We start from the raw sequence: 20134 nt of genomic DNA on the forward strand, positions 1-20134 counted from the left end.
ACCAGGAGGGCCTCCGTGCCAGGTGAAGGGGGATCGGTTTTGAGCTGGAGTCCTGAGATTTAGGATGTGGAGTGACTGAAGCCTGGGGACTGGTTGGTGGAAGGCGGATGGTAATGCTTCACCTTGGGAGCACTCACGTTTCCCCTGAAAGATGGGGGCAGAGGCCTGCAACCAACAGCCGTGGGGCTTTGTCTGCATAGCATCCCTTCTGCTAATAGGAACCTGGTGAAAATTCCTTTGGGAAATGACTCCTGCCCAACCACCGGTGCCTTATGTGTCTGGCAGGGTTGCCAAACCTAATGGCCCATCCATCCTGATCTCCACCACAGGAAAGGGCAGGTGGCAAGGGCACCAATCACCATGCCCCGAGACCCTGGCTTCACTGTCTGGCACAAGGCAGTGGTTCTCCACATAAGGCAGTATTGCACCCCACAGCCCTGGCCTTGGAAAGGGAGGGGTGTGCAGTTTGGTGGTGGTTGTCACAATGACTGGGGAGCACTTTGGCATCTAGTGACTGGGGGTCCTAAACATTAGCAACTCCCAGGACAGTGCTCCATAACAAAGAATTGTCCTATTGAAAGGCTAGTAGCCTCTCTGTTGAGAAACCCTGACCCAAATGATGGGCACCTGACCCCAGCTGGGCCATTCAGAGTCTATCCCTGGGATTTTTTTTTTTTTTTTTTTTTTTTTTGCAGTACGCAGGCCTCTCACTGTTGTGGCCTCTCCCGTTGCGGAGCACAGGCTCTGGACGCGCAGGCTCAGCGGCCGTGGCTCATGGGCCCAGCCGCTCCACAGCATGTGGGATCTTCCTGGACTGGGGCACGAACCTGCGTCCCCTGCATCGGCAGGCGGACTCTCAACCACTGTGCCACCAGGGAAGCCCCTATCCCTGGGATTTTGTTTCAGAACGTCTGGCAGGAGAAGGTGGTGCTCATCCCCTCTACCCCAATACTTGCAAGAGTATGTCTGCAGGAGAGAATGAGGACCAGGCAGAGAAAAGGCTGAGATGAGAGATGGAGAAAAAGAGAGCTTGAGAGCTAATGACATCATCTGCCCTTGTTCTTTTCTGGTATTTCAGCCAAGTTTTTCTTCTTTTGTTTTTTGCTTAATGCTTTTGAGTTGGCTTTCTCTTGTAAACCAAAGCATCTCCACTAGCAGAGGCTTTAGGAGGCAATGTTGCTCCTCCCTGGCCACAGGTGTAGGGGATCCAGATCTTAGAAAGCAGCTTTAACTCTCTGTCTAGTCTTCCCAAGCATCCCTCCATACTTTCCACAGATAAGGAAACAGATCCAGAGAAGGGTCAAAAAGCAATACGTCAAGGCTTCTGCCTCAGAGCTCGGAAAAGAACAGAACAGCCTACTCTTATTTAATGAGATCAAATCTAAGCTCCGGCTATTGAGTTGGGGGTGCGATTATGTCTTTAACGTGCCATTTGGCATTCAGGGGAATGCTGAGAGACACCAAGGGGAGGTTCACCAGGAAATTTCAACCTGGTTGGGGCCAGCATGGCTGCTTGGATCCTGTTGGTCTGGCTTAAAAAGTGGCATATTCAGATGGAACTGGAAACACGGGGCACCCAAACTGAAGGGCAGGGAATTTCAAGCCCACTAAGGCTCACCCTCCTTCATCCTAGTTTTTCCAGTTCAGGTAACTTAACAGGTCTGTAGGTTCTGCCATTTCCTTTGCAAAAGACCTTCAGGAGAGAGTCGGCATCCCTCTTGGGCCCAGAGAATTTTTAGAGGTTGCTTGTGGCCAAGATACTATAATTAGATGAATGGGATCCTTTGCCCTTGCCCTGTAGGTTGGAAGGAGTTGTAGGGCTGGTGCTTGCTGACTTAGGTGGAGGCTGCCCTGGGGGCTGTGGGCCACCTGCTTGCCTGTAAGTGCAAACTTCCATCCCGACCTGTTGGGAGATCTGATCCGTTGGAATGTCCACTCTCCACTCTGCCCCCCACCTTCCCACTCCCCGTCTCCCCACCCATTGCACAAACTTAAAAGTCACCGTCAGTTTTTTCTGGCACTGAAATAGTCTTCATTGCTATTGGTATCGAAGGGAATTCAAACAAAAGCTATTGGCAATACAGTACAAGAGAAATTCAGCTTCTGGTGTTATCTCCCCTTCTCCAACTGTGAGAACATGCTCACAGGCTGTCGTTCCTCCTCCCTCTTTCAAGCTGATGTCTCCAAATGCTTGGGTTACTTTAGGAAATTTTTGTAAGTGGTTTTTGAATTTGTTTTCACTTGAACTTTTGTTACAAATGCCCAACTTTAAACACACCAGAGACAGGGATTTATCCTCTACTGTTGCTGCTTTGGAGGAATTTGTTGAGGTTTCTTCATGTATGATTCAGTTTTGTAAATATCCCATCGATACTGAAAAACAGAAGTACTCTGCATTTTGCACAAGTGACCTTGTGTGTGTTGGTGGGGGTGGGGTGGGGGGGAGTGTGAGCGCTTACTCAGCCTTGGTATTTATCCTTGATTGTTTTTTGACTGCTTGATCTGCCACTTAGAGTTGTATTAAGCTCTCCCCAGTGCTGCTGTGTTTCTGTTGAATTCTCTCATGAAATGTGGGTGCTGTTTTTTGGATGTATAGTTCTAAATGTGCAAGTGAATTTGTATGTGTGTGTGTCTGTGTGCGTGTGTGTGTGTAAAATTAAACTTGTGCAGATCTCCTACAAAGAGGCCACATGGCTATGTGCTCCATATCTTCTGGCTTTTTTTTCTCTTTATACTTTTTAAGAACGTGTGGTTAAAGGGAAATTTGATCCAAGGGGAAGGGGTAGGGGCAACCTATTGAAAACCTTCAATTTGTCTTGCCCACACGGAATCTTCCTGGCTGACCAGGGGGAAAAGCTGGGCTCTCCCTGAGACAATGTAACTGGGTAGGGCAGACCAACCCAGAGGAAGGGTAAGCGACCTTAGCGAGGCACCGAGTCTAGTCAGGGCAGGCGGCAACTGAGGGAAGAGTGACACATGACCACGTGCAGACAGTCCACTCTGGAGATTCTAACAAGGAGCAAGACGCTTCCGCAGACGAAGAGAGAGCAGCAATGGGTACTTGAAAAGCGGAGGCAACCACATTAGGAGGTCCGTCTGCATGGAGCAAACACTCATCCACTGAGCTCGGTTTTGGCCAGAGATTCCAGTCTTGAAAAGGGGGTGATAAAAAGGAGTCTGGGCCAGACGGAGGATGTAGGCAACACAGGTGACCAGTGCAGCAGCCTAGACTTGAGAACAAGGCAGAACCTAGTTATCAGCCCACTGGAGGCCGAGTCCCGGAGAGGGAGGCCGGGATTGCTTAACGTCCAGCTGTCTGAGAGCAGGACTGGTGCAAACAGAGCCACAGTCTGCAGCTTGGGACTGTTTCTCGGGGCCAGAGAGAAGACGGCTCCAGCCTGCTAGCCCCCAGCCCTAACTCACAGGGGCCAGGAGATTGGCATTACTTTTTGGCTCTCTTATGGGGTAAGGAGGGTGGTCAGGCCCAGAAGATGTGTCTCTGGGGAAAGAGGAAAGCAGGAAGGAGAGCTTAATGTACCTGTATCTGTCTTTGCAGATCAAGCAGTCAAAATGAGCAAAGGTAAACTACCAGGATTAGATATACACACACACACACACACACACACACACACTCACAAATTCATGTGAGCAGAAAGAGTCCACTTCTGTTTTCCAGTATCTGTGGGACGTTTACTTAATTAATCTAAATAAATAAATAAGTTCTTCAAAGCAGAGAAACTTTCCACAGAGCAATCCTTTGTCGGTAGTGTGTTTAAAATTAGACTTTCATAACAAAAGTCCAAGTGAAAACAAAACAATAAAAAACAAAAACCAAAACATTTTCTTAAAAGTAACCCAAGCATTTGGGGAAACCAGCTTGAGAGGCGAGTGGGGAGAGACAGACTGTGAGTATGTTTTTAATGTTTGAGAAGGGGTAGAGACACTGCCAGAAGCAGGGTTTTTCACATACTGTATTGCAAAACAGCTTTTGTTTGAACCCCTGTGAGACCTATAACAGTTACAACTGCATTCTGCTCTAACAGAAAACTGGATAGCGATTTTCAAGATGTCTGCAGGATGTTAGGTAGTAGGAGTTCCATTCCTGATAACTGGTGGATTGACCCTTCCAAGGAAAAAATTCTAAATGCAGAGGCAATATATCTTCCTAAATGCATTTATGAGCTGGCAAGAAAGTAAGAGAGTCTCAGGCAAAAATCCTAAGTGAGTACTAAGTGAAAGAAGGACTGCGCTGGCTGTGGCTCTGAGGGCATTGATTGAACCAGGTGGACTTGAGCTTCTGTTGTCGGGCCTCACAGAGGACAGAGAATCATGAAGTACAGAGACCAGGGCCATCCAAGGCCCCTAGACACCTCGTCCGTAAAGGTGAGGTGTCTAGGGGCTCAAATGTCAACCCCCAAATGTCTACACTCCCAGTTTGTATAAACGGGAAATAGCTACTAACCCCATCAACCACCAGGGGGTTGCAAGACCCTAGGTGCTAAGCAAAAAAAGGGAAATTAATGTCATTACGGAGCCTGTGGGACCACAATCTGCCCCTCATGTAGTTTGAGGCCCAAGTTCATATTACCTGTGTGTTCTAAACAGTAAACAACAAACAACCCATGCCCCCCAAACTCAAGCCAATAATTTGTTAGGTTAATCTGAGACTGGTAGTGGTACAGGTGGCAAGAACTAGTGCAAATCCTTGATAGAGGAACCTACCTTTATCTCAGACCTTAAAGAATTTCCACAAATAAAATCTCAAGGAAATGCACAGCTTTCAATAAAAAGGAACCATCCTTACACAGAGGCACTGTAAATGAGAAAACAGACAGAAGAAATAGACCCACAAGAATTCAAATACTGGAAATATCATACACAAACAAAAGTAGGAAATAACTATGATTGCTATATTGTTTTTTTAAAAAGAACAAATTGAAAAACAAGGAGATATAAGGAAAGATCAAGCACATTTGGAAAAGGTCCAAATATGACTTTTACAAATGAAAAATCAAATAATTAAAGTGAAAACTTAATGGAAATGACAAACGATTAGAAAATGAAATTTAAAAATTAATTACAGGGAATTCCCTAGTGGTCCGGTGTTTAGAGCTCTGTGCTTTCACTGCCTAAGGCCGGGGTTCAATCCCTGGTCCGGGAAATAAGATCCCACAAGCTGTGTGGTATGGGCCCCCAACCCCCCCAAAATTAATTAATTCCACTTACAATAATGTACAAATTTACCTAGAAATAAATTTAACAAATGTTACAAAAGGCTTGTAGCAATAAAAACTACAAAACATTGTTGAGAGGAATTAAAGACTTGAATAGATGGAGAAATATACCATGCTCACAAATTAGAATAATCAATATTATAAAGATGTACATTCTCCCAAAATTGAGTTATAGATTCAATGCAATTCCAATAAAAATTCTAGCAGGCTTTTTGGAGATATTGACAAACTATCATTAAAATTTACCTGGAACTGTAAAGGTCTTAGAATGGGCAAAACGACATTGAAGAAGAACAAAGTTGGGGGGGTTACTCTACATGATTTTAAGACTTACCATAAAGTGTAGTAATCAAAACAGTGATATTGGCATTAAGACAGACAAATAAACCAATGTAAAAGAAAAGAGGATCCAGAAACAAACCCACAACCAAATGATTTTTGACGAATGTACCAGTGTAGTTTTATGAGAAAAGAACATTTTTTTCAAGTCATGCATCGACCGAATGTCAGTATGGAAAATATTGAACCTTGATTCATACCTCACATCCTACACAAGAGTTAATTCAAGATGGCTCAAAGACTTAAATGTAAAAGCTAAAACTATAAAGCATCTAGAAGAACGTATAGGAGAATATCTTTGTGATTGAACGTAGGCAAATATTTTCTGGACAGAACACAAAAAGAACTAACTATAAAAGAAAAAGTTTAAAATTACTGCTCTTTGAGGATAACAATAAAATAACAGTCAGAGTGAAACTATTTACCATACACACATCTGACAAAGGACTCATATCCGGATTATATAGATAACGCCTATAAATTATTAATAAAAGACTTGGGTGAAAGACTTGGACAGACACATCATAAAAGATGATACGCAAATGAGTAACAAACACAGATGCTCAACAGAGAGCAGCGCTCAGCGAGCCTGCAGCTGCTAGAATTTGCAAGGCAAGAGTTCAGGAGAGAAAGGAGCTATGTAGGATGTTTAGAAAGCTGCATAGGGGGTCTGTTTGAGTCTGTGGTTGAATATTCATCTGCGCACACAGGGAAGGAAACCCCACAAAGCCAGCAATAACAACTTTAGAGGAAAGAAAAATTACTGAGATGCTATAATGTTCTCAGGTAATTCTGAGCTCAGACCAGGTCAGGAATCATTTGAGCTCTCTCCAGCCAGAGTAGAGACACTTTGTTGAATATATAGAGCATTTAACAGAGATCCCAGAAAGGCCGTACCTTACAAGTGAGGAAAAATTAGTCTTAGATTAATGGCTACTTCGGACTTGTCCTAAAGGAGTTTTAAAATAAGCCTCAAAAGAATCAAATTAATCTGCAAGTAACCTAGCTCACTGTCAGAAAAATTTCAAGATTCTTTAAAGGAATACAAGAAAATCAAGCATGTCACACCCTAAAATTTGCAATGTCTGGCATCCAATAAAAAAAAGTCACTAGAAATACGAAGCAGTAGGAAAATGTGAGCCCAAAATATCACTAAACAGAAACAGACCCAGAAACAACAGAAATGATGGAGTTATCTGACAAGTACATACATTAAAACAGCTAGTATAGCTATGCTTCATATGCTTAGGGATATAAAGAAATATGTGGACGCAATGAGAGGAGAAATAGAAGATTTTTTAAAGAACCAAATGAAGCGTCTAGAGATGAAAAATTCAACAAAATAAAGCATCCAGATATGGAGCAACAGGACTCATTCATTGCTAGTAGAGATGCAGAATGGTATAGCCACTTTGGAAGACAGTTTGGCAATTCCTTACAAAACTAAACATACTTTCATCATATGATCCAACAATCATGCTCTTTGGTATTTACCCAAATGAGTTGAAAACTTATGTCCACACAAAAACCTGCACTCAGATGTTTACAGCAGTTTTATCCGTAGTTGCCAAAGCTTGGAAGTAACCGAGACATCCTTCAGTAGGTGAATGCATAAGTAAACTGTAGTAAGCCTGTAGAGTGGAATATTATTCAGTGCCAGAAAGAAATTAACTATCAAGCTATGAAAAGATATGGGGGAAACTTAAATGCGTATTGCTAAGTGGAGGAAGCAGACCTTAAAATACTACATATGGTATGATTCTGACTATATGACATTCTGGAAAAGGCAAAGCTATGGAAACAGTAAAAAGTCAGTAGTTGCCAAGTGATAGGGGGAGAGAGGGAGGAGTAGGCCAAGCACAGAGGATTGATACTATATCAATACTCTGTATGATACTATAATGGTGGATACATGTCATTATACATTTGTCAAAACTTACAAAATGTTCAATACCAAGAGTGAATTCTAATGTAAACTATGGACTCTGGGTGAGAATGATGTGTCATTGTAGGTTCACTGATTGTAATTAATGTACCACTCTGATGGGGGATATTGATAGTGGAGGAGGTTATGCGTGGAGAGGGCAGGAAATACATGGGAACTCTATGTAATTTTTGCTCAGTTTTGCTGTGAACCTAGAAAATAGGTATTCTTATTTATTATTTATACTTTATTTATAAAATATAAAGTTTATTGAAAAAGCAGAGAGAAAAGACAGATTACCTACAAAGGAGAAATCAACTAATATCTGATTTCATAAAAACAACAGTGGAAGCCAGAGACAGTGGGATTATGCCTTCAATTGTTGAGAGAAAACAATTATCATCCTACAGTTCTATATCCAGTGAAAACACTGTCCCATAATAAGGATTAAATATAGACATTTCAGTCAAACAAAACTAAAATTGTTTGCCACTAGTTAACTCTCACTAAAGGGAATTCAAAAGGATATACTTCAGGCAGAATGAAGGTGATTTGAGATGGAAAGTCTAGAAGTAAATAGAATGAAGATCAGAAAAAGTGGTAAAAAGTGTATTCAAAAATGGCCACACTTATTCCCCTCTCGGTCTCCACGCCCTTTTGCAATGTGATTTTGCAGATCCTTTTATCAAGAGAGGGAGTCTATTTCCCCACCCTTTGAATCTGGGCTCAGCTCAATTCATGCCAAATCAATGGGATGTGGCAGAAATTATGTTGTGCCAGTTGTAAACTTCCATTCACTATTTTGGACCCCTGAACTGTCATGTTAACAAGTTCAGACTAGCTTGCTAGGATTAAAAACCACGTAGAAAAGCTGACCGAGACTATTATAGATCTGTTCAGCATCAAGTTGATCTGCCACCCGACAGCAGATTCATATGGGAGCTCAGCTGAGATCAGCTTAAATTTGCCTAGACCAGAAAAACTGCCCAGCCTACCCACAGTCTTGTGAGAAATAATACATGGTTACTATTCTAAGTTTTGAGGTGATTTGTTATTCAGTTAGGAGCACCAAGAGTTAGCAATAGATAATAATGGTATAAATTGATAATGTCTTATGGGTTAAAAAATAAGATAGAAATAAAATATACAGCAATAGATAGATAGCATATGACTAGAGTTGAAGTGTTCTAGGGTTAAAAGAAAAGATGTTTATTTTTCTCATGTAATAAGAACTCCAGGGATAAGCATTTCAGAGCTGGTTCAGTTGCTTAAGGAATTTATCAAGGACCCAGACTGTCTCCATTTTTCTCTCTGTTATTATTAGCTAAGGCCATCATCCTTATGTTCACAAGATGGCTGCTGCACCTCCAGTCATTGCAGCTGTGTTCCAGGCAGAAAGAGGGTGAGAATGTGATACATCTGTCTCTTCTTTATGAGGAAAACAATATCTTTCCCAGAAGCTCTACCTGGTAGACCTCTGATTATATTTCATTGACCAGAAATCTGCCACATGGCGATATCGAGGTGCCAGAAGCCTGGGAAATTTTTAGTTAAGTGAACTGCTTTGCCAAAGAAAATGAGGATTCTGTTATAAAGTGAACGTAGCAGTGGATGTAGATTAGGCAACTAGCAGTCTCTGCTCTCTACTTAAGAGAAAACATCTTCCTTGAGGGAATAATACAAAATGAAAAGCAAAGCAAACAATGTACTTAGTATAGAGATGGAGAGGTAGCATTGTGCAGGGGACAGGGCACTAGAGTGAGAGTCTCCTAGTCCTGGCTCAGAAGCTGACTTGCTGGGGGACGGTACCTCATTTTCTTCCCCTTTAAATCACGACGTTGGAGTAAACAAACTACACATTTTTGAGGGCCTATAGAGACTGTGAAGGGAATTAACGTTTATGATAGATTCTTCATGTGCAAGAGCACATTTAGACCTTACAACAAATATATGAGTGTCATTATCCCAGTTTACACTGGGGATGTGAAATCTCAGAGAGATCAAGTAGGGTGCACAGATCCCACATCTAGTAAATGGCAGAGCCAGAATTCCAGCTAGGGCCTGCAGACCTCCAAAGCCAGAGGCTTCCTTCGATTGCCCATTCGTTTCCAGAAGGTGAAATAAGCACATGCATTTTTATTTACTGAGTTTTAAGGTCACACTTCCTAAACGAAGTGTCTTTTAAAGCATGACCTGGCAACACTTCCCCTGGGGGTGTTTATTACATACGCAGACTCCTGGACCTCCTTCAGATGAACTGGAGCAGACTCTCTAGGGCTGACACCAGGAATCTGCGTTTTAAAAAGCTCCCCTAGAGACCTCCCCGGTGGCATGGCGCAGTGGTTAAGAATCCGCCTGCCAATGCAGGGGACACGGGTTAGAGCCTTGGTCCGGGAAGATCCCACATGCCGCGGAGCAACTAAGCCCGTGCGCCACAACTACTGAGCCTACTCGCCACAGCTACTGAAGCCCGCGTGTCTAGAGCCTGTGCTCCACAACAAGAGAAGGCACAGCAATGAGAAGCCCACGCACCACAACAAAGAGTAGCCCCCGCTCCCGCAACTAGAGGAAGCCCACATGCAGCAACGAAGAACCAGTGCAGCCAAAAAATAAATAAATGAATAAAAATTTAAAAATAAAAAAATTAAAAGCTCCCCTAGTAATTTAGAGACATTTTAAATTGGAGAACCATGATTATAAACGTATAATGTATTGCTCCATTCTAATGTAGTTTATTTATAGATCAGTGGCTCATGAAAATTTCCTCCAAATATCAGGAAAATAAAATTTAAAAATAGTCTGTTTCTCCTTCCTGTTCCTTAGTTTCCTAATGAATATGCTCAATTCCATGGAAATGTGAAGAACCTGGAAGTATGTCATAGAAGATATCTGATTAATTGAGGCTCTGTAAGGCAAAGGCACGGATTACTGTGAATGTGAACGCTGATTAGAATCACACAAAGCTGGAAGGGGATGGGCAAAGGAAATGACGTTACTAAATATTTACTATGTTCCAGACACTATTCAGACACATTATGTCATTTAAGTGGTCTAAGACATGTGATTCGATCCCTTTTATTTATAAATGGGGCAGGTACTATTATACTTCCATTTTAGAGATGAAGAACTTAATGATGAGAGAAGAACAATCACTTGTCTGAGATGACTCATTCATTCATTAACTCATTCACACAGTATCTCTTGAGGGCTTATCTTAAGCAAGATATTGAGACCAGAGCAGCAAAAAAAAAGCAGTCTAGAGACCTCAGCTGTCACAAGGCCCTGACCTACCCACCAGGTCTCCACTGAAGAAATCAGAACTGAGAAAGCAGATTGGGGCTGAAGCCTGGCAGAAACAGGCTCCCTGGGCTTGGACTGCCTGCTGCAGGGAGCAAGAAGAAAGCTTGCTGCTGGTGGTCTCAGGCAGCCCTAGAGAGGAGGCGGTAACCTTGGTTCCAGCAGTAGCTGCATCCCTGGTTAGGTGGTTCAGTGTATGTATACCAGACCCTTACTTGCCCAGAGGAGAGGAGCAGGTGAGGGGTCCGATGAGAGAGAGCCTAGAAGTAGAATTTGAAAGGGAAGAAGGGGAGCCCCCAAATCTGAACATATCCTCTCACTAACCTTGGGAGATAGATATTATTTCCATTTTATAGATGAAGAAATGGAGGCTCAGAAAGGTTAACTGACTTTCTCAAAGTAAATGTTCAAGCCAGAAGGGGAATAGTGCCCGTCTCAGACCTCAGCTCCAACACCTCCACCTTGCCCCTTTAATGCTCAGGAGGGAGGTCTTCACAGGGTTGTAAAATGCTCACCAAGTAGTGCTAAAGTAATTTACAAAGCGATACTAGAGGCTGGTTCTGATTCCTGTTACTAAGGTTTTTTTTAACTCCAAGTTCAAATCGCACAGAAAATAAAATTTTCTCCCTAAAAGGTTCTGTGGAAAATGTTCTCTGTTCTATGTAACAGCCTCCTCATCTGTGTTTGTGTCTGAAGAGAGGACTAGTCTGACAGGAAGAGTGATAAATCTGGAGCTTGTTTTGGCGTCCCGGAGGAAAGGTGGGTGGAGCGTCTCACAGTAAATTAGGAATTCAGAATGAAAACGTAGCCGAGTTTATTTGGGTTTCTAGTGACACCTCAGAATTATTGTGCAGGCGTGTCAAAGGCGGCTCAAAGTAATGACTGCTCCTCCTCCGCCCTCGGGATGCTGCGTGCTAAGAAGGGGGAATGCCTCTCCTTTGGGGATGAGGGTGGGAACCTTCCCTTTCCCACCTGAATCAGGAAGGGACAAGAGGAAAGGATTGTGGTTTGGAGTCCAGTCTGGCTCTGCTGAGTTCCGGAGAGGGGCGGGAGGCAGTTCGGGGGCGTGTCTGAGCTCGGGATTTGAGGTCTGACGCCAGGATTTGGAGACTTTCTTCAGAATTTTTTTTTGGGGGTATCTACGTTTGGGGGTGGACGCTGACAGTGGGAGGAAACAGGAGACTGGGTCGTATCTGAAAGGCACTGAGGTAGGATCTTGGGGCGGGGGGCGTTGAAAGTTGAGGCGAGGATCTGGGGGGTGGAAGTTGAAGCCTGCCTGAAGGTACTAAGGATGTGGGTGAATGTGTCGGGTATTGATGGTGCAGGGCTGTGAATGGGAATCAGGCTCAGTACCAGATCTTAGGTGAGAAGTAAAGAGGCTAGAAGAAAAGAGCGTCGAGCAGCCACAGCCTTTTCCTAAAGCGACTCACACCCAGACACACCCATCGTCCCAGACACACCCAGTGCCCTCGGTGGCTGGAGGCAAGGCAGTACCGGGGCCGGCTAGACCCTGCTCCCACCGGGCCTTCTCCGAACTCCCAGCGGCTTCCACAGCTGCAGGGGTCTGGCGGGTCCCCCCAGCGGGGAGTCTGAGGGCGTGGCCAGCGGCCCGGCGCCCGCGGCTCTGGATTGGCTGCCCAGAGGGCCCGTAGGCGGGGCTCTGGGTTGGGTCCCGCTCGGCTGTTCGCAGACGGCGGGGAGGCGGGGCCGGCGGGAGCCCGGCAGCCAATGGATGCGCAGCCCCGGAGCAGTTACAAAGGGCCGAAGCGAGGCCGCCGCGGCGGCGGGGGAGGTGGGGCGAGGCGAGGTTTGCTGAGGCGAGGCGGCTGCCGGGCCGGGCCGGGCCACAGGCGGTGGCGGCGGGACCATGGAGGCGGCGGCCGCTGCTCCGCGTCCCCGGCTGCTCCTCCTCGTGCTGGCGGCGGCGGCAACGCTGGTCCCGGAGGTGACGGGTGAGCGGCGGCGCGGCGGGACTGGCGGGCGGCTTCGGGGCGCGCGGACCGGGCCCGGCCTCTGGCTCGCTCCTTCTCTTTCTCAAACATGGCGCGGGGCCGGGGGCGCAGGTGGCGGCGCCTGGGCCGGGGCCGGGCTTTCCTGCTCGGGCCGCCGCCACGCTAGCCGCGGATGGGGAGCGGAGGCGGGGCTAGGGCCTGGGTCCGAGCGCGGGTGGGCTTGCCCGGCAGCCCGCGACCGCCCCGGCTGCCGGCTCTCCGGAGGAAGTGGCGTCGGGCGAAGCCGTCCGGGGTCGGGGGCTGCCCTCTGGGGAGCGAGTGGGCGCGGGCCGACGGCCGGAGGGTGTGAGGCTGGCCGGGACCGGCAGAGCTGGGACTGCTCCCCATTCCCCTCGGGGCGCTGTGTGGCGTTGTCCCGGGCACCGCACCCCGAACGAGTAGGTGCTCCAGGCTCCGGGGTCCCGGGAGGGATTGGGGTCCGAGGAGGCTTCCAGGGCGGGGTGTGAGCTCTGAGCCTCCAGGGCCTCCCCTAGCAGTGGGAGGGGGGGATGTGTGGCAGAGACCCCCGGGTCAGCAGGGCCGCCCTGGCCTTTGGCGCCGGCCTGACCCCGCCGAGAGGGGCCGCTTCTCCAGACAGGGGTGGCTTTGGAAGGGGAGCTACTGTGAAGCTTTGTGTGAGGACAAGGAGGCACTAACATGTGCGGAGTGCTTCTTCTTTCGTGCTTCTGGGGAAGTGTTGAAGTGAATCCAGTAACCAGAGGCTACAGATTGTTTTCGTAGTAGAAACTTGAACGTTTGCTCACTCTGCGGGGGTTTGGAATGTTTGAATGGAAATGACTCTGAATTGATCAAACGCTTTTATTTCCTCGAAGGAACATCGCTAGAGATGTTCCATTTCTTGAGTGACAGTAGTTTGAATCAGTCGTCTGTGTAGCTGGTTTTCGAGGGAGTGTTTCCTGCGTTTTCCAAAATATTAAATTAGGATGGGGTATGGTCGTCACCTACCTCGCGGAAGGAGAAGTGAAAAACTTTGTTAGCATCCAAGTTATAGTACTAGAAACTGAAATATAGAGCCTTAGTGTAAGCAACTAAGATAAAGTGAAAGTACGTTTCTGTGTCTGTAATTGAACACCAAATGTTTTTAAAACAAAAAATTCAAGACTTAGGGTGCCAATTATTATTAATAGCTACTGTTTTTTAAGAGCTTACTATGATGCAGATGCATAAAGTACACCAAAGTACATTATCTAATCCTCACAACTAAACCCTTAGGGCTATGTGGCATTTGCCCCATTTTATTTATTTATTTATTTATGTCTGTGTTGGGTCTTCGATTCTTTGCGAGGGCTTTCTCTAGTTGCGGCGAGCGGGGGCCACTCTTCATCGCGGTGCGCGGGCCTCTCACTGTCGCGGCCTCTCTTGTTGTGGAGCACAAGCTCCAGACGCGCAGGCTCAGTAGTTGTGGCTCACGGGCCTAGTTGCTCCGCGGCATGTGGGATCTTCCCAGACCAGGGCTCGAACCCGTGTCCGCTGCATTGGCAGGCAGATTCTCAACCACTGCGCCACCAGGGGAGCCCTGCCCCATTTTATAGATGAGAAAACTGAGGTGTGGAGAGGCTAAGTACTCAATTATTAAGAGCTGGAGTTAGTACACTGAGGGTTCAGTGTTTCCAAAACCTATACACCTTAATATATACACCTCACTGTCTGGCATAGCCCATTTTTCTTTTTTAGTCCTCTAATAGTGATCTTTATTATTCACTTTTAGATTTTTGTCCTCACAATTAGAAAAACAGGTTGGCTTCTTTCTGACTCCTAGTACATTCCTTTTTTCTGGCCCTGCCACACAGTGGTATCTAAATTCCCCAACCAGGGATCGAACCCGTGCCCCCTGCAGTGGAAGTGCCAAACCCTAACCACTCCTAGTACATTCTTGGAGTCCCTACACACTGGGCCTACATTAGAGGAAACAATGGAGTTTTGACATTGGCCTGAGAAGGGGGACAAGATAAATGTGTGGACAGGTGGGAGAATCAATATAGTTATGCATCAAGCATAAGTAACATTTCCACACCACTATTAACTCAAGTAGCGTAGTTCACTCTTTTCCACCTAGCTTAGCACACAAAGTGTTCGTGTATTCAAGCATCAGTATTGGACTTAATAGATGTACAGAGTATTGCTCAGCCCATGCCCTGGAGGAGCTTACAGACTACCCTGGCATGCCTACAATACAAAGCCGATCCAGGAGCTATTGCTATGCTTAAGCCTAGACTACCTCAATTGGTCTGCCTGTTCTCCTTGATTATGTTGATGTTTCCATTCATCCTTTCATATATTCTGAAGAAGCGCAAATGCTTTTTAAAATTTATAATTTGACTTCCTTTTTAAGAGTTTGCAGTTGTTCCTTATTGTCTCGGCATCAGTTTTGTATTTCTCTGCCCAGCTTCTGCTCTCTCCAACATAGATTTCTCTAGGGAAATTGGTTCCTTGTCCGTGGTACACAGTTTAGTACCACTATGTCTACATATATATCCTGTGTGAGAATGCTTCCTTTCTGCCATTTCATAACCTTTTCTTTCAAAACATGCCTAAAACCCAACTCTTATTTACATTAATGCCTCTTGAATGTTTTGTCCTTTCTTCATATGCAGCCATCAGTTTAGTCCTGCCTGTTACCCCTCAAATCCATTTGCTTTCCAGAGTTTCTCTCACCTAGGCTTTTTTATAGGCTGCTGCCAAGCTAATCTTCCTTAGCCATCCCCACAGAGGGTTTACGAGATTTCCCATTTGTATTCAGTGCTTAGAGCAGTACTTGAGGCTTATGATTAGGGCCATCTCTGTGTATCCAACCAGAGATCTCACATCCCACTACTGCAAACCCTCGATTCCAGCGTTTTCTATTTTTCCACCCACTCCACTTTTCAGCCTTTTCACTACATATTTAATTTTGCCCCTTTTGGGAGTGTGAGGAGAGAAGTTCTCAGTCCTGACTTCCTATACTGCTTTAGTTTGTGAACTCTTTATTTCCCTGAACTGTATAGAACTTACACTTTGTGTTGTCTATTTCTACCATGTTGCACTGTTACTTAAAAATACTCTCTAACGTGTTATAAGTACCCAGAGGGCAAGGATCATGCCTTTTATTTCTTTTATGGTCTCAGAACCTAGCACTATGTTTTATATTCTGTTCCACTTAAATGCTTGTTGTTTAAATTAATTCTGTTTGACTTGAGTATTCCTTTAGTGTTTATACTGTTATATGTAAGTACAGTTTATACAATATTAATTGAGAATTCTGTGTACAATCAGGAAAAGTCATGTGATGTGGTAAAAGAAGCAGTTGGTTATTAGATTTGGTTATTAGCCCCAACTTCTAGATATGCAGAAAATGGGGATGATACATACTTTGTCTAGTTTATGAGATTGTGAAGATCAAATGAGAAAATTGTATTGGCATTTGAGGTTGCTATTTTGTATTGTTATTAATAGGAGGGCTGATGTTCAACCAGCAATTCCCACTGGGCCACGTGTGTTTTGATTGGTTAGACATTCTTTCTGATTGGTTGGTACCACTGGGGTGCTAGTTGTTAATACTTTTAATATCAACCCTGCAGAGAGGCATCAGTATTCAAAGAGGGAAGTGAGTATTCTAGACTGAAGTGACTGGGGGAGGCTTCCTGGACACTTTAGGACTTAAACTGACTTTGAAGGGTGGCTAGAATTCAGTTGGGCAGAGAGGGGGATTTGATGAGTGTTAAGCTCTCTCTTTGTAAGCTGTGTCCCCCAGCTCCCCTAGGGCAGGAAGCAAAAGCTTCTATTGTCTGGCTGGCAAGTTACTCTTCATAGAGTTAATTTCCTTATTCTGAAATGTGGGGTTTGGATATATTAACCACTGTTATTTTTTCCCATATTCTAAAAATTCTCTAATATGTGACTGGAAACAGAAAGGTAATCTAAGTGGGATGAGTAAGGGAGAGTAATATAATGGGATGCCCACCAGGGCTAGGCATTCAAATGTTGAAAGTCATAAATCACTGAGTTTACAGATGGAAAAGCATAACTCTAGAGATTAGGTGAATTTCTCAGGGTTGGGCAGAACCAGGGCAGGAACTTTGATTTTTCTGATTCTAGATCTTGTGTCCTATATGGCAGTTTAAAATGTGAAGGATTTGGAGGGGGGAGGAACAGAGTTAATGGAGTGACTTACCTAAGTGAAGTTACCTTGAATTTCACAGAGCTTAAGAAAAGTGAGTTCTGAAAGTGGGAGGGAGGGGAAATAATTATAGGTTATAAAGTCCTCAATAGAAGGTCAGTACCTTTTTTATACTGCTGAAAAAAGGGCCTGGTGTAGTGCTTTTTTTTTTTTTTTTTTTTTTTTTGCGTTACACGGGCCTCTCACTGTTATGGCCTCTCCCGTTGCGGCGGAGCACAGGCTCTGGACGCACAGGCTCAGCGGCCATGGCTCACGGGCCCAGCTGCTCTGCAGCATGTGGGATCCTCCCAGACTGGGGCACGAACCCACGTCCCCTGCATCGGCAGGTAGACCCTCAACCACGCAGGGAAGCCCGTGTAGTGCTTATTGATTGAGAAAAGTAGGCTTATAGTAGTTTGGAAATTTTGGTTTAATTGAAGTGGGATGTAATTGAAAGGCCTTGTAGCACATGGTTAGGTTTAGAATTTTAGATGATCTACTTTGTTGTTGAAATTAAATGGGGAGGAACTTCCCTGGTGGCACAGGGGTTAAGAATCCACCTGCCAATGCAGGGGACACGGGTTCGAGCCCTGGTCCGGGAGGATCCCACATGCCGTGGAGCAACTACTGAGCCTGTGCTCTAGAGCCCGTGAGCCACAACTACTGAAGCCCATGCTCCTCAACAAGAGAAGCCACCTCAATGAGAAGCCCTTGCACCGCAACAAAGAGTAGACCCTGCTCACAGCAACTAGAGAAAGCCCTGGCACAGCAACGAAGACCCAACACAGCCAAAAATAAATAAATTAATTTAAAAAAAGAAATTAAATGGGGAATGGACATGTTCAAAATAATGAAGAAGGAGATAAATCTTGTTCCTGTGGGGAAGGATGCTCCTGTGAAGACTTTTGTTGACAGCTTCTCCTAGGCCTAATTGAAACAGTTGCCTGAACTCAATGCTGTTCTTTAGTACAGTTGTATTGGATCAGATATGTTCATGTCTAATGAAGTGGGTTTTGAAAATGCCAGTATCCTATGGATGGCCCTTTTGATATGAGAACATGTCTTTTCAAACCACAGAATCGCCTGCACATGTCAAAAAACCTCATGCCTTTTGCTGTTCTTTCTTGGTCATGGCTTGCATAATGCAACTTTTTCTGAAAAGATGGACGCTGGTTTGATACCATGTGATTGGATCACATCTTTGCCTCCTGGTTCTGGAATTGACAGCAGATGCTGGCATGTTTCTCAGGAATTTTCATGTCTTGTTACATAGAACTGGCTGAAAAAAACTTTTGGAATCTTCTCAAAATTTATAGTCTGTCTTGACCCAGCCTAACTGCAATACTTAGGATAATATTTAATGCATTATTTAATGTAATTTTCTCAATATCAAATCTAAGCAGTTTCCATAAACATTAAGATTTGCTGCTACGCTGAATTAGATCCAGGTTTAGCTCTACAGTTTTAGTCCAAAACTGCAAGTAAGTTTCTTATGGTTACCCTTTTTACATGTGAACTTAACGATTGATTGACTTGTAGGCTTTTTGCCTTAGACACTTTCTCAAACACTAGGTAGAGTAAGTCTGATTGGTTTTATGGGTCAAATTTTATAGATCACATCTGGCCTTTTGTAAAGCTGCTCTTTCATTTTGGCAGTCTGAGAGCGATATACATTATACAGAATGATTTATAACAAAAATATTATGACTTGCAGGATGTACACACAGGTTGCTTTGACATTTCTGTGAAGGTTCAGTGGTCCTTGCATCATTTTATCAATCTGTAAGGAATATATTTTAAGAATGTGCTAGGAATTCTACCTGCCTTGTCTCATTTAATTCTCATAACCAGCCTTGGATGATAGTTGTGTAATAGTACAAAAGCTTCTTACTTTTGTACCAGTTAATTTCCAAAAGACTCTCTTTTTTTAAAAAATAATTAATTAATTAATTAATTAATTTTTTTGCGGTACGCGGGCCTCTCACTGTTGTGGCCTCTCCCGTTGCCGAGCACAGGCTCCGGATGCGCAGGCCCAGCGGCCATGGCTCACGGGCCTAGCTGCTCTGCGGCATGTGGGATCTTCCCAGACTGGGGCACGAACCCGTGTCCCCTGCATTGGCAGGCGGACTCTCAACCACTGCGCCACCAGGGAAGCCCTGTCGTTCATATTTTAATCATAAATACATTTGTAAAAGGAAGACACTGCTTCAGATGGAACAGATAGTGACTAACAGTAGTCCAACCACTGAGACTCAAATGATTGTGCATTACCATTGTGCATTACCATTAACTCCATCAGCCTGGGTAGGCAGAGTTGTCAGGATTTTGCTCAGATTGGAACTTAGTTTGTTCCTTTGAAAGTATGTAAATAGAAGAGCTTCTGTGTTTCCATTCTACAGACCAGGAAACTGAGGTCATGATGTTAATGAATGATGGAGCCTGTGTTTAACCTTTGCAGAGTGTGTACTCTTTCCTCTACATCATGCTGCTTTCATACACAGTAAATATCTTTTTTTTTTTTTTTTTGCGGTTCGCGGGCCTCTCACTGTTGTGGCCTCTCCCGTTGCGGAGCACAGGCTCCGGATGCACAGGCTCAGCGGCCATGGCTCACGGGCCCAGCCGCTCCGTGGCATGTGGAATCTTCCCAGACCGGGGCACGAACCCGTGTCCCCTGCATCGGCAGGCGGACTTTCAACCACTGCGCCACCAGGGAAGCCCAGTAAATATCTTATAATGCTCATTTTGTCAGGAAGGTTTTCTTCCTTCCTTCCTCCCTCCCTCCCTTCTTTCCTTCCTTCTTTCCTTCACCATGAGAATATGCTTCAGCTTGTCTTTATTACAGTTTGCATCTTTGCAGCTTACTCAGATGCTTGCAGTCTTTCTTTGACGTTATATTTTTAGGTAATTCGAATCTCTCCAATGATTCTAATGATGGTTGATCCCTCACTATTTGTGTTGATTTATTTATATTCATAGCAAACTCTTTGCTTCTCAAATTAACATAGGCACAGACCTGAAAATTTGAATCAGAGAAGAGAAAAAAGCTATCATTGTCCATCGTTAACATTTTGGCTTATTCTATCCCTTTGCATTTTTTTGTATAATATAATCATTCTTTAATCATTCTGTCTCAATAGTTTATCAAAGCTAAATAAATATGTTTTTAAGATGGCAGAGCTTTGGCTTGTAGAAG

The 20134-nt window shown here is 44.6% G+C and overlaps 1 protein-coding gene across 4 annotated transcripts in view; it reads left to right on the forward strand.

The window, feature by feature from the left end:
• The first annotated feature begins 12571 nt into the window (after positions 1-12571).
• TGFBR1 (transforming growth factor beta receptor 1) overlaps positions 12572-20134 on the forward strand; it is a 69454-nt gene continuing 61891 nt past the window's right edge. For 2 of the 4 annotated variants that reach the window (XM_019949013.3, XM_019949014.3), the window contains exon 1: positions 12575-12746. In XM_019949013.3, coding sequence (XP_019804572.1) covers positions 12662-12746 — 85 coding nt within the window. In that variant the 5' untranslated portion in view covers positions 12575-12661. Of the gene's footprint in view, positions 12747-20134 lie in introns of all 4 variants that reach the window. The other 2 variants (XM_019949015.3, XM_073806332.1) reach the window with 2 other exon arrangements.

The sequence above is a fragment of the Tursiops truncatus genome, chromosome 6 (assembly GCF_011762595.2).
Source record: "Tursiops truncatus isolate mTurTru1 chromosome 6, mTurTru1.mat.Y, whole genome shotgun sequence".
Lineage (NCBI taxonomy): Eukaryota > Metazoa > Chordata > Mammalia > Artiodactyla > Delphinidae > Tursiops > Tursiops truncatus.